Below are 15,069 nucleotides of genomic sequence, written 5' to 3'. Positions count from 1 at the left end.
TCAAAATGTTATTTTCTTTCTCATCAATTTGTCCGTTTTTTCCTAGAATGAACGAGAGCAAATCATGACAACTAATGTGTGGCTCAATCAGGCAAGTACAATTCACGTTCACTTTTACGATGATAAAGTGATATTGAAACATTGCAATGTGTAATGGTGAAAGGAAATAGAAGAAAGTATAAATATATCATGTAGACCACATAGAATGAGGTTTAGTTGTAAAACTAATGCAAAAGAAAAACTGGGGCGACCAATCTGATCACGGCTAGCATTTTTCTTCTGCTTTTTGGATGTTATGAGAAACACCTGCATTTTTTATTAGAATTTTTTCATTCTTTGAGAGTGTATTTCTGAGATCATATATAGACAAACACTTCTCCAAATTTCATTGTAGAGTTTCCAACAACAGGGGGATTGTAAAGGAAAGTGATTTATGTATCTACAGTAGTGTTAAAAAAAATAGCAGTCCAACATCATTAACCTGATAAGTCAATGTTTTTGGTAGAAGTGATATTTCTACATAGCAAATAATTTACTTGTAAGTGTAGTAGAGTAGTAGAAAAAAAAAACAGAGTCAACATTTAGGACATGCATGCCGATCAATCTGAGTAATTGAATCGTTAATTGAAAGGGACTTGTTTAAAATAATAGCAGTGAGGAGTTAAATTGGTGTAGTCATTCAGTCTGTGGAATAAAAGGTGTCAATTTTGGCCCTTATTTAAGATAGGAGGGTGGCAAATGTTGCACATATTGGTTATAATGCATCTCCTTCTGAAATACTGGGGAAAATGGGTCGTTCCAGACATTGTTCTGATGAAAAACGTAATTTGATTAAAAAGTTGAATGGAGAGGGTATAACATATAGGAAAGTGCAACAAATTATAGGCTGCTCAGCTAAAATGATTTCAAATGCCTTAAAGTGGCAACCAAAACCTGAAAGACGCATAAGAAAGCAGGGAACTACTGTTCGAAGAATAGCCAAAATGGCAAAGGCTCAGCCAATGATCACTTCCAGAAAGATCGAAGAAGTTCTGAAGTTACCAATGAGTATCGCTACAATCAGAAGATGATTAAGTAAAGCCAAGCAAGAACTCCCCACAAAGTCGTGTTGTTGAAAAAAAGACATGCCTGAATAGGTTAAAGTTTGCCACGGAAAACATTGCAGCCCAAAGAGAAATGGCAATATTTTGTGGACTGTTGAAAGCAAAATTGTTCTTTTTGGGTCTAGTGGCCGCAGACAGTATGTCAGACGACCCTCAAGCACTGAATTCAAGCCACAGTGCACGGTGAAAACAGTAAAGCATGGTGGTGCAAAAAATCATGATCTGGGGATGTTCTCATACCATGGTGTTGAGCCTATTTATCGCATACAAGGGATCATGGATCAGTTTGAATATATCAAAATGCTTGAGGAGATCATGTTGCCCTATGCCGAAGAAGAAATGCCCTTAAAATGGGTGTTTTAACACAACAATGACCCAGAACACACCAGTAAGTGAACAATATTTTGGTTGCAAACAATCAGATTGAGGTAATGGAGTGGCCAGCCCAATCCCCTGACCTCAATCCCATAGAGAACTTGTGGGGTGACATATAAAATGCGGTTTATGAGGCAAAACCCAAGAATGCAGAAGAACTGTGTCACATTCTGCACGTGGACCTAATGGACCGTACCGCCTTGACTGTATGGCAGCTGGCCAACAGGACACGGGTCACAGTCTGTAGTTCGTATGGTGTACCTGTGGTAGCTCAGACAGTAGCAAGACCGGCTCGGCTGGGACTAGGCAGCAGGCAGGCACCAGGCGTGGTGTAGCAGGACAAGCATGGTATACAGTACAGCACGACTTCAGCTCAACACAGCACTTAACCAGGATAGCACAGGATACAGGTAGCAGGAACGGGAAACACTGGGAACTGGAAAACACTTAGGAGACCATTTGCATAGACAGACTAGGGTAACGACAACAAGGCTCAGGCAAGGCAGGAAGTTGCTGGGCCCCTCTTATAGTCCAGGGTGCTCCTGAGCTAATTTGACTTAATTTCAGGCGCGCACGCTGGCCCTTTGAGAGCAGGCACGAGCGTGCGCGCGCACCCTACAGGACCCGGCCGGGAGAAGCGGAAGTGAGTGCTGGTGTCTCCTGAGGAAGAGACAGGGACCAGCGCTCACAGTTCCATGGCTGCGGGCGTCAGGAGGTGAGTGAGCCTGACGGCCCGCGGCCATGGGCATGACAAACTGTGGAATGTCGTCCAATCTTCCTGGACTGGAATACCTGTTCAGAGGTGCCAGAAGTTGGTTGACTCCATGCAACACAGATGTCAAGCCGTTCTCAGAAACAATGGTTATGCCACTAAATATTAGTTCAGTAAAGTGAAATCTGAAACATTTGTTCAGTTCATACATAACATTTTTGAGTTTTTAAAGAAAAATTTCGGCACTGCTATTTTTTTTTGAACAGCCTAATATTCATTTTTATTTACTTCCTGTAAAGGATTAACACAAACTGGATAAATGTTACTGTTTTGATTTGGAATTGAATGCGTAGAATTTCCAGTGCATTTGCATTTAGGCAAATAAAAGTTATGAGGGTATGTTCACACGAGGGCGTCCGTAACGTCTGAAATTACGGGGATGTTTCAGCCTGAAAACATCCCCGTAATTTCAGCCGTAACGGCATGTGCAGGCGCTTGAACGCCGCGTCCATTACGGACGTAATTGGCGCTGCTATTCATTGGAGTCAATGAATAACGGCTCCAATTACGGCCAAAGAAGTGACAGGTCACTTCTTTGACGCGGGCGTCTATTTACGCGCCGTCATTTGACAGCGGCGCGTAAATATACGCCTCGTGTGAACAGACAAACGTCTGCCCATTGCTTTCAATGGGCAGATGTTTGTCAGCGCTATTGAGGCGCTATTTTCGGACGTAATTCGGGGCAAAAACGCCCGAATTACGTCCGTAAATAGGCCGTGTGAACATACCCTAATAATGATTATGCGCTTTATTTGCTTTTTTAAACTTACTGCTATTTTTTTTGAACACTACTGTAGATCCCTATGATACTGTTGGTAGCGTGCTGTGGCAATCCAGGTGGCTACTGCTACATCTGCACCACTACTGATTTATCCCTCAGTGAAGGGAATTGATCAAACAACATTACAGCCTTTAAGGAGCACTCCCACAATTTATTTTATTCTCTGGCCCATTCGAGAACGTTATGGGCCATTATGAACTTAGATATGATGGATAACAGGTGAATCCTGCGTGTCAGACACGCAAGACTCATTGTCACTGAACCCGACAGGCCCGCGGACCTGACTGGAACAGAATTTAGCACTAGATACAGCTGCTATGTATGGAGAATACAGATCAGCTGTATCTAAAAAAGTTAAACAAATTTTTAATAAAAACTATTTAAAAAGTTGCACTAATCACACTGACTGACCCTTTTATTTAAAAAAAATTGCCTTTCAAAGATTTACATAGCCTTTAAAGGAGGCAAGGGGGGTCTGATAAGTGGAGAAAGAGGCATCTTTGTGTAATAAGATACAGTATATTACAAAGTTTCTTATCTTCGCTTGCAGTGTTGATTTATGAAAATTGTTTATAGTCGATTGTACGTACACTTTATATGCACTTTCCATGTGCTGCAGTGTCAATACTGTCAATTCATACTGTAGACGTAGGGCATGTTTAGGGCTAACATGTCTAACAACAGCTATGAATGTTGCTGATCCCATTGTAGTTGACTTGCTATATACTGTATTTGTGAACACAAATCTGTGACATTAATATGAGCAGGGAAGTGGCAACATATGTCACACAACATATAGTATTCATTTATAGCATTATGTAAGTCCATAACCAATGTAAGCATCTAAGGTTATTCTCCTGAGGGACTTTGTGGTATTATATCAATGATTATGTGGAGAAGGAAATTTTCATTTAATTTTAAAAGCCAATGCTTCACCTCACTAAATATAACAGATTTAAGGTAGAGCATTTTTTTCTCTCTTCTTTAGGAATGGGCAGACTATCGCTTGACCTGGAATCCAGCTGAATATGATGGCATAAGAAAACTTCGTATTCCATCAAAACAGATCTGGCTGCCAGACATTGTGCTTTACAATAAGTAATGACTTTATATCTGCAGATTAACATATCCACTGCTGATTCTAGCTAACCATAACTGTACCTATAGGCTATATAAACCTTTGCTGTCATTTTTTTTTTAATGTATGTATTTTTGCATGAAAAACATTTTTCTAATACATCTTTATTAAAAAAATGTATTCGTTTTTGAGATGCAGCTCCTATGCCTTCGCTATGTTTAGATGCTTCAACTTGGTGCTTTAACCCAAATCCGTCAGTCCAGGTGAATGACGACTTGGCTCAGAGTGCATCTGACACACAGGATCACTCTACTAATGATCAAATCTAACTTTATAACCGCTTCCATCATTTTAATTCAGCTGAATAACTTAAAATATAATTTGTAGTGCATCCTGCAAATCATTTTTATACAATATATGTGCACAATTTAGCTATGTAATCCTGTGTGATTTTGAAGGTGTCTAGTCAGTGTATCCATATAGCTTTGTTCCTGAAATAAATATTCATTGAATATTAGGAAATTCCTCAATATTTGACATTTACTTCGAGAACAATAGAACTACTGTAGGTTACATGGCAGATTCTTTCAGGATGTTCATATTTAATATATGTGACTATAAAGGCTTTGTACATAAGCAAGCCTCATGTTATTCACTGTTCCTCTTCAAATATTAGGCAGTGTTTGCCACCATCAAATATATGCTAAATGTCACCTCAGTTTTAAAGAGGTGGTACTGGGCTTTGTTTAGGGGACATTAATCTGGCAGAAAGTAGTTACATAACTCTAGGAAGGGCAGGGGTGGGACAAGTTATCTTGGTGCCAAAGGCAGAGGTATCAGAATGCCCCTCCCCCAGCCTTAATCCCTAAAGGCCAGCATGATAGATGCTGGATGGACAATTATTAAAGAGGCTCTGTCACCAGATTTTGCAGCCCCTATCTGCTATTGCAGCAGATAGGCGCTGCAATGTAGATTACAGTAACGTTTTTATTTTTAAAAAACTAGCATTTTTGGCCAAGTTATGACCATTTTTGTAGTTATGCAAATGAGGCTTGCAAAAGTCCAAGTGGGTGTGTTTAAAAGTAAAAGTCCAAGTGGGCGTGTATTATGTATTTAATACTTTTACTAGCTGGGCGTTCTGATGAGAAGTATCATCCACTTCTCTTCAGAACGCCCAGCTTCTGGCAGTGCAGACACAGCGTGTTCTCGAGAGATCACGCTGTGTCGTCACTCACAGGTCCTGCATCGTGTCAGACGAGCGAGGACACATCGGCACCAGAGGCTACAGATGATTCTGCAGCAGCATCGGCGTTTGCAGGTAAGTAGCTACATCGACTTACCTGCTAACGCCGATGCTGCTGCAGAATCAACTGAAGCCTCTGGTGCCGATGTGTCCGACACGATGCAGGACCTGTGAGTGACGTCACAGATCTGCACTGCCAGAAGCTGGGCGTTCTGAAGAGAAGTGGATGACACTTCTCGTCAGAGCGCCCAGCTAGTAAAAGTATTAAAAACGCCCCGATGTACGCACATAATACACGCCCACTTGGACTTTTACTTTAATAACCTTCTCTCCCCCCCCCCCCCTCCACTTCCCCACTAATCCCTAGCATTCTTATTTATTATGCATACTCTGCATATCCCTCTACTCCCATTCCTTTATCACATGTGCAGTTCTGAATGCAAGGACAGCTGGTCACCCTCCTGTGTACCTGTAATAGTGTACACTAGCTCCTGCAGCTCCCCTCCTTGATCTATTTCTCACCTCCATCCTTTACCTATCTTGGGGTTTCTTTTAATCCAGAAGTTGCACTCCTTCCTCGCCCTCAATTTGCCTAAACCTTGACCTGCCCCTGAGTAAGGGAACAGATTATATACCTAAAAACAAGCATTCATTCTTATAGCTTGCGGAGCTACTTTAGTTCTTAATGTTGTCCTCCGCTAGGAAGCTAAACTGAGGAACATTTATGTAGTAATGAAATATACATGTGAGGTTTTACTGACTTTAGTGCTATGTTCTCTCTGTCGTGTTCTCTAACATGTGCTATTTATGTTATCAGTGCTGATGGAACATATGAAGTCTCCTTGTTCACCAATGCAATTGTGCAGAATAATGGCAGCATTGCTTGGCTACCTCCAGCCATTTACAAGAGTGCATGCAAAATCGAAGTCAAGCATTTCCCCTTTGACCAACAGAACTGCACTTTAAAATTCCGTTCCTGGACTTATGATTATACAGAAATTGATCTTGTACTTAGTACAGACTCGGCCAGTATGGATGATTTTACACCAAGTGGAGAATGGGATATCATTAAACTTCCTGGAAGGAGAACTGTCAACCCTCTTGATCCAGCCTATGTTGATGTTACTTATGATTTTATCATAAAAAGAAAGCCTCTCTTCTATACTATTAATTTGATTATACCCTGCATCCTTATCACCTCATTAGCAATATTGGTGTTTTACCTTCCATCTGACTGTGGACAGAAGATGACCTTGTGTATATCTGTTCTCCTAGCACTGACTGTATTTCTGCTTTTAATTTCTAAAATTGTCCCACCAACTTCTCTTGATGTTCCACTTATTGGAAAATACTTGATGTTTACAATGGTACTGGTGACATTTTCTATAGTCACTAGTGTTTGTGTCCTCAATGTCCACCACAGATCTCCTAGCACGCACACAATGCCACTATGGGTAAAAAATTGTTTTTTGGAAAAACTTCCAGTCTTCCTGTTCATGAGAAGACCAGAGCACAACTCATCCAGCCAAAAACCGCGGGGACAGTTGTGGACAAAGCAGATGGACACGTGTAAAAATTCTGCTTGTTTTGTTAATGCTACAACTTCAAGACCAAATGATCAGAGGGTGAACGAACAGGTGGAACATCGTAGAAACCAAGATTTACGATACAGACACCCTAGAAAGTTCTCTCCACAGGTTCAAGAAGCAATGGAGGGTGTGAGCTTTATAGCAGATCACATGAAAAGTGATGATGAAGACCAAAGTGTAAGAGCCATCCTAGTATACTTCAAATTCATTGTCGCACATGGAGCCAATTCTTGATACCTACCTGTAGTGAGTAAATAAAAAGTCATAGCAAGAAGAAGTGATCAGTTAGATGGATGGACAGGATTAGCTTTACATGTACCTGTTTCTAACGTAATATCAAATGTTTTTTGGGGATCACCCTCTTATAATTGATCAAGATCTTTGCTTGTAGCCATTGACTGAAAATCTGTCCTGTTCATGTGATGGACACACCGGTGCACACGTGTTACAAGTCAGAGCACTGATAACTGTAATGAACCATTTGCCTGTGTGACCATCGCATTATCAGGACAGATTTTGATCAATTCCCAGTCAATGGTTGCAAGCAGAGATCGTGAAAACCATGTAACTTTTCAACTAATGATAAACTTTATATGTTGAATCTAGAATACTCCTTTACCCCTTTAAGGAAAGCAGTCAATCCAGTAGTAGTATTCAGGACAGTCAATTTTGAAAGTTTGTTATATATTATTGGAAATGCATTTAATAATTGAAAAGACAACATTTCAGAAAGAGTAACATAGTAAAACACATTTATGTTAATTTGTATTAACATTAAAAAATATTTTTACAGGTGCTTCACTGAAATGTTTTGTGACAGTATATTAGAAAGTTACTGTTCAGTCTTATGGCCTGTTCACATCAGCGTCACCCTTCCGTTCATGGGTTCCGTTAGACCTTTCCATTGGAGGAACCCATGAATGGAAAGTCAAACGGGCCATAGCTTCCGTTTGCATTACCATTGATTCTGATGGTAATGCTTCCGCTTCAGTTTGTTTCTGTTCCATAAAGTTTTTGGTTTTTTTCACGAAAACAATAGCGTAGTCGACTATGCTATTGTTTCCATTAAAAAAATGGAAACCTTATGGAATGGGAACAAACGGAAACCAATTGCAATAGAAGCATTACCATCAAAATCAATGGTAATGCAAACGGGAGCTATGGTTTCTGTTTATGGATTCCTTCGACGGAAAGGCCTAATGGAGCCCATGAATGAAAGGGTGACGCTGATGCGAACTCAACCTTACTCAAAGTATACTAGAAAGTGCAGTATATTATATCCTATTATACAATGTCACAAGTGCAAAGAATGAAGGTAATGAAACACTTGGTTTTTATGAGGTACTGCATAGGTTGACCCTAAATTCAATGTTTGTAAGAAGCCTTGAGTATATTCTTGTTGAAGTTCTATCTTTTCTTTCTTTTGGAGAATTATCTCCCCAATTTTTTTTACTAACCACATTGATTATCAGGAATAAATCAGCATAAAAGTCGTCTTCTTCTTCAGTGAGACCATTCAAATGTACCAGTGGGAGATCAACTTAGTTTATTGCTTGTGTAACAAACACATATCCGTAATACAGGTGAAAAGTTGTACCCGTATTATGCTTGTCTGAAACCAGCCTAAGGCTCTGTTTACAGACATTTAGGTCCAGTTATGTCAGTTTTCCGCAGCCCCTGTAACAATCCTGTAACAAACACAATTGAAACGGTTGCAGAAACCCGTGATGCAGTGTAAACAGAACCATAGTATCGTGATAAAAGAAGTCAAGGGAAAATTCTACTCACTAAATATCTATCGATTATTTTGTCTTAAAGTTACTATTATAAATATGCAGATTGACTATAATATATTTAGTACAATTAAAAAATATGATATTAAACCGATTTATGTATGTTTCTTACAGATTATTGAAGATTGGAAGTATGTTGCCATGGTTGTGGACAGACTCTTTCTATGGATTTTCATTATTGTATGCGTTGTAGGAACTGTTGGACTTTTCATGCAGCCACTTCTACATAACCAGGCACCAACTGGAAGTCATTAAAGGGCAGAACGCTCTGCAATATTACATTAGTAATGACAATGCTTCCTAATTTAGATCCTTTCTGGAGTCCATATGATAATTGATCAATGATGATTTTCTTTTTTATGAATACCCTAATTAATATTATAAGCTCTTTTTTTTTCTCATCTAGCATACTTTGAAATGTCTGGACTTGTCTTGCATTTATATCCAATAAACAATTTTTTATAATGAAATTGTCATCAATCCCAAAAATTTTTGGACTGTTTGAAAGGTTTTCAATCAGACATCTCACAAATGTCTGGTGACAGAGTCTGGCAGATGGCAATGGGTCTTAGTCCTGTTTTCAGTGGCTGGTGTCAGTGAGTATGTGGTCACCTTCTTATTAAATCAGTGCGAGTTATGAAAACCTTTAACTGCTTTCCCTTCTAGATGTCTGGCTGACGGACTTTAAATTTTGCTTTTATATCATCTGAAAATAGTCAAATGGATGTATATTGTGCTTATTACATCTACACTCTATAACATTGAAATTGCAACACCAAGAAGGACCAGCTGTAAGGCCTCATTTACACGAGCGTATTATACGCGCGTGCGACGCGCGTGCTTTTCACGCGTGTCATACGCACCTATAATAGTCTATGGGGCTGTTTAGACGATGCGTGAATTTTGCGCTGCGTGAGTGCGTTGCGTAAAACTCACGACATGTTCTATATTCTTGCGTTTTTCACGCAACACGCACCCATTGACTTCAATGGGTGCGTGAAAACAACGCATGCCACACTGACGGTCCTGCGTTGCATGCGCGAAAATCACGCAAGAGCTGTCAAAAGGATGAATGTAAACAGAAAAGCACCACGTGCTTTTCTGGTTACAAACATCCAAACGGAGTGTCAAATTAGAGATGAGCGCACCGAACTTCACCGGGTTCGGCCGAACTCGTTTTAACCGAACCCGGCAAAAAATGTTCGGGTACGCGACGTCAGGAGACAGTCACTGCCCACGGTGCTGAAAGACTTAAACTGTTTCAGCACCATGGACAGTGACTTTCGATCACAATATACATATACGTGTAAAAAAAAACAGAAGTTCTGACTTACCGATAAGTCCCGGCTCCTTCCTCCAGTCCGACCTCCCGGGATGACAATTCAGGCCAAGTGACAGCTGCAGCCAATCACAGGCTGCAGCGGTCTCATGGCCTGCCGCGTCATCCTGGGAGGTGGGGCCGGATGACAAGAGAGGGACGCGTCACCAAGGCAACGGCCGGGAGACCGGACTGGAGGAAGCAGGCAGTTCATGGTAAGTGTGAACGTCTTTTTTTATTCACAGGTTGGTGTATATTGTGATCGGCATTCACTGTCGAGGGTGCTGAAAGAGTTACTGCCGATCAGTTAGCTCTTTCAGCACCTTGGACAGTGACGGGCGTCGACTAGCCTCATCTCTATGATGGCGGCTGCGCGAAAATCACGCAGCCGCGCATCATACACGGATGACACACGGAGCTGTCAATTGCCTTTTGCGCACGCAAAACGCAGCGTTTTTTTGCGCGCGCAAAACGCACACGCTCGTGTAAATGAGGCCTAAGGCTATGAAAATGGAGGAAGTAGCAGTTGTCAAATGTTCTGCAAATGGTCAAATTTTCAAGCACATAGCTTCAACTGTGGCATGTGAAGCCAGATTGAAAGCAAAGTTTTTTAGGCCTCATTTACACGAACGTAATATACGCGCGTGCGACGCGCGTGGTTTGCACGCATGTCGTACGCACCTATATTAGTCAATGGGGCAGTTTAGACGATGCGTGAATTGCGCTCAGTGCGTGTGCGCAGAAAAAAACTCACGACATGTTCTATAATCGTGCGTTTTTCGCGCACTCACGCACCCATTGAAGTCAATGGGTGCGTGAAAACCACGCATGCCGCACGGAAGCACTTCCGTGCGAACTGCGTGATTCGCGCAAGAGCTGTCAAACTCCTGAATGTAAACAGAAAAGCACCACGTGCTTTTCTGTTTACAAACATCCAAACGGAGTGTCAAATTCGAGATGAGCGCACCGAACTTCACCGGGTTCGGCCAAACTCGTTTTGACCGAAACCGGTAAAAAATGTTCGGGTACGCGACGTCAGGAGACAGTCACTGTCCACGGTGCTGAAAGCGTTAAACTGGTTCAGCACCATGGACAGTGACTTCCGCTCCGAAAATCCATGAACCTGTAAAAAAAAAAAGACGTTCTGACTTACCGATAACTCCGGTCCGACCTCCCGGGATCACAGTTTAGTCCAAGTGACAGCTGCAGCCAATCACAGGCCAAGCACAGGCTGCAGCCAATCACAGGCCAAGCACAGGCTGCAGCCAATCACAGGCTGCAGCGGTCTCATGGACTGCGGCGTCATCCTGGGAGGTGGGGCCGGATGACAAGAGAGGGACGCGTCACCAAGGCAACGGCCGGGAGCCCGGACTGGGGGAAGCAGGAAGTTCTTGGTAAGTCTGAAAGTCTTTTTTTATTCACAGGTTGGTGTATATTGTGTTCGGCATTCACTGTCGAGGGTGCTGAAAGAGTTACTGCCGATCAGTTAGCTCTTTCAGCACCTTGGACAGTGACGGGCGTCGACTAGCCTCATCTCTATGATGGCGGCTGCGTGAAAATCACGCAGCCGCGCATCATACACGGATGACACACGGAGCTGCCAAGTGCCTTTTGCGCGCGCAAAACGCAGCGTTTTTTGCGCGCGCAAAACGCACACGCTCGTGTAAATGAGGCCTTAGCCACATGAAACCTCGGATCCAGTTGTGTGGGATGATTGTGCAAATTTCCTCTTCTTCCTTGATGTGCCAGTTATTACCACTTGTCGCAAACTGAGAGGGACAGAATCCTTGAACTGAGAGACCTTGGTTTATTACTCCAGCAGATCACTGGCCGAGATGTCAACACCGTTCAACGTAGCATTTCCCGTAGGTTGGGAGAACAACTGTGAATTGGGATGGATTGGAAGAATGGCGTGTAGTGATCCATTCTGTACGCTCACAGGCCGAGATGTCAACACCGTTCAACGTAGCATGTCCCGTAGGTTGGGAGAACAACTGTGAATTGGGATGGATTGGAAGAATGGCGTGTAGTGATCCATTCTGTACTGCAAGTGAAATTCGGCATCACATCCCAAGCCTAAGGCGGCAACCAGTGTCGACACAAACAATCAGAAGGCATTGGCACGACATTGGACTACGAGCCATACGTCCAGCTCTATGTGTGTCATGGAGCACAGCAGGATGGTAATGGAGGCTTGAATGGAGGTCTATCCTCTTCAACAATGAGTCCCGCTTTTGTCTCAGATGCAATGATAGCCGGAGATTGGTCTGGAGACCACGTGGACAACGCCCATGAAGAGGCCTTCAAAAGGGAACGTCACACCGGTCCTACTCCCAGGATAATGGTGTGGGGTGGCATAATGTACGGTAGCTATACCCCTCTAGTCTTCATTTCAGGTACACTAGCAACTCGGCATTACATTGATTTGGCCGTGGAACTAGTGGTGCCGCTGTTTTTCCAAAAGTTCCAGTAGCCATTTTTCAACAGGACAACTCCAGGCCGCATGTTCGTACTACTGTGAGCAGCGTGCATGGTCTAAACGTGTTACCTTGGCCTGCAGCGTCTCCGGACTTGTCTCCCGTCGAGCACATATGGGACGTCATTGGTCGGCAATTGCAAAGGGAGATGCCAGCAGCCAATCTTGATGATTTGCATGCCCAAGTGCATTTAGCGTGGCATAAAATTCCTCAGACAACCATTAATAACCTCATTGATAGCATGCCAAGGCATTTAAGTGAGTATATTTCTGCGCGTGGCGCTCATACTTGAAACTGAATAAATCAAATTATTTGGAATATTTTGTTTCCATTTTTCATCATTTGCATATCATTAACATGTCTATCGTTCCTGTGATTTCCACAATTCCAAAACTTTTCCTACTTGGTGTTGCAATTTAATTGTTGAGGAATGTATAAATATATCACAACACCCAAGCTGCCTCTATTATACAGTGAAAGATGTCTCTTTTGAAACATAAGTTTACAATAACCGTTGTAGATATTTGCACTTGGTAGCAGTACCACTAACCTGTGTGTCTTTGGCCCTGGTCACACAGAGTTTTTTTGCAGGAGGAAAATTCTGCCTCAAAATTCCATTTGGGAATTTGAGGCAGATTTTGACCTTCCTGCACGGCGTTTGCCGCGATTTTCGCCGCGTTTTTCACTGCGTTTTTTTCTTGTGACCATTGAGTACTACGGGCAAAAAACTCAGCGAAATACACTTTTTATGCCTCCCATTGATGTCATTGGGAGGTCAGAGGCGTAACCGTGCGAAGATAGGGCATGTCCCTTCTTTCTTCCGTGAGGCGGTTTTACCGCTGGCGGGAAACAAACCGCCCCCGCCTCCCATTGAAATCAATGGGAGGCATTTTCGGCCGTTTTTTGACGAGTTTTGCGGAGCGGTTTCCGCTCCAAAAAGCTCATCAAAATACTCTTTGTGAACAGGGCCTTTAGCTGTTGCTCTGTGAGTTCTATGAAGACACAGTCGGGTTGTTTTTCCAGCCACTATGGGGCAGACTTATCAATAATGGCTTAAAGATGGATAGTCTAAAGCTAGAGGTGCTAGGCTGAAAATCTGCCAAATTTTTCAATGACGTTCACGCTGTTTGATTGATTTAGTTCATCTTGGCGCATGTAAGGGTATGTTCACACGGCGGGGGTCCGTAACGGCTGAAATTACGGGGATGTTTCAGCCTGAAAACATCCCCGTAAATTCAGCCGTACCGGCATGTGCAGGCGCTTGAACGCCGCGTCAATTACGGCCGTAATTAGCGCTGCTATTCATTGGAGTCAATGAATAGCGGCTCCAAATACGGCCAAAGAAGTGACAGGTCACTTCTTCTACGCGGGCGTCTATTTACGCGCCGTCATTTGACAGCGGCGCGTAAATATACGCCTCGTGTGAACAGACAAACGTCTGCCCATTGCTTTCAATGGGCAGATGTTTGTCAGCGCTATTGAGGCGCTATTTTCAGACGTAATTCGGGGCAAAAACGCCCGAATTACGTCCGTAAATAGGCCGTGTGAACATACCCTAAGACTCCTTTCCCTGCAACTGGCAGATTAACTAGCTATATTATGGGGGAACGATTCCTACTGTAGACCCTTGAAGCAGGTCACTTCGGAGAGAAGGGACAATCCATACCCACTCTACTACTTATACATAAAATCTGGGCCATGGTGAAAGCAGTGATAGGCCTGGTGGGGTTTACTATATACTCTCCTATCTGGCATAATGTGCATTTTCAGGAATTTGACAAACCAGAGGGTTTTGATGGGTGGAGGGACAGGGGGGTCATTACTTTTACTCAGCTGGTGACCGTTAATGTATTCAGAACATTTGAAGACCTGCAATCAGAATTTTCCTGACCTCAATCTGCTTTCTATCAGTATCTTCAATTGAGACATGCCTGGGACTTACAGAATAGGCAGTCTACATTGACGCAGGCTCCTCAATCCTCACTTGTTGATCTGGTGGCTCAGCCTGGGGGTACTAAGGGAGTTATTTCATTATTCTACAAATGTTTCCTTGAGGCTTTCCATAACGGTCAGTCACTTTCTCTAAAACAGAGATGGGAACGTGACATGGGTCTTATAGAGGAGGAGGTCTGGCAAGAGGTCCTGGAACAGGTTCCTAAGACATCCTTGAGTGAAATGTACAGAGGTTCCCAACTATACCTCTTGCATAGGGTTTACAGAACCCCATTGTTGCTTTATAAAATGGGCTATAGGCCAGACTCCTCATGTCATAGATGTAGTGAGCTGAATGCAGACCTGATACATGTGATGTGGAGTCGCACTAGGTTGGATAGGTTTTGGAGGGATATGGTGGACTTCATTAATCAAATTTATGACTGTGTTATGGATTTGGATGGGGTGATTTGTATTTTGGGTCATACGGCAAAACTACCTGTGACGGAGAGTCAGTGACTGGCAGTAATGCGCCTTCTGTATCAGGCTAGAAAACGAATTGCATCCCATTGAAAAGATACAGAACCGCCCACCCTTTCTGAATTTAA

The 15,069-nt window shown here is 42.7% G+C and overlaps 1 protein-coding gene across 1 annotated transcript in view; it reads left to right on the top strand.

The window, feature by feature from the left end:
- Positions 1 to 9,135, top strand: part of CHRNB4 (cholinergic receptor nicotinic beta 4 subunit) — a 53,009-nt gene extending 43,874 nt beyond the window's left edge. Inside the window, exons 3-6 of the mRNA XM_075855133.1 lie at positions 47 to 91; positions 4,020 to 4,129; positions 6,170 to 7,118; positions 8,849 to 9,135. Coding sequence (XP_075711248.1) covers positions 47 to 91; positions 4,020 to 4,129; positions 6,170 to 7,118; positions 8,849 to 8,989 — 1,245 coding nt within the window. The 3' untranslated portion in view covers positions 8,990 to 9,135. The remainder of the gene's footprint in view (positions 1 to 46; positions 92 to 4,019; positions 4,130 to 6,169; positions 7,119 to 8,848) is intronic.
- The last annotated feature ends 5,934 nt before the right edge of the window (positions 9,136 to 15,069 follow it).

This window comes from Rhinoderma darwinii, chromosome 3, assembly GCF_050947455.1.
Source record: "Rhinoderma darwinii isolate aRhiDar2 chromosome 3, aRhiDar2.hap1, whole genome shotgun sequence".
NCBI classification, from domain to species: domain Eukaryota; kingdom Metazoa; phylum Chordata; class Amphibia; order Anura; family Rhinodermatidae; genus Rhinoderma; species Rhinoderma darwinii.
This window is presented reverse-complemented; position numbering and strand designations above follow the sequence as displayed.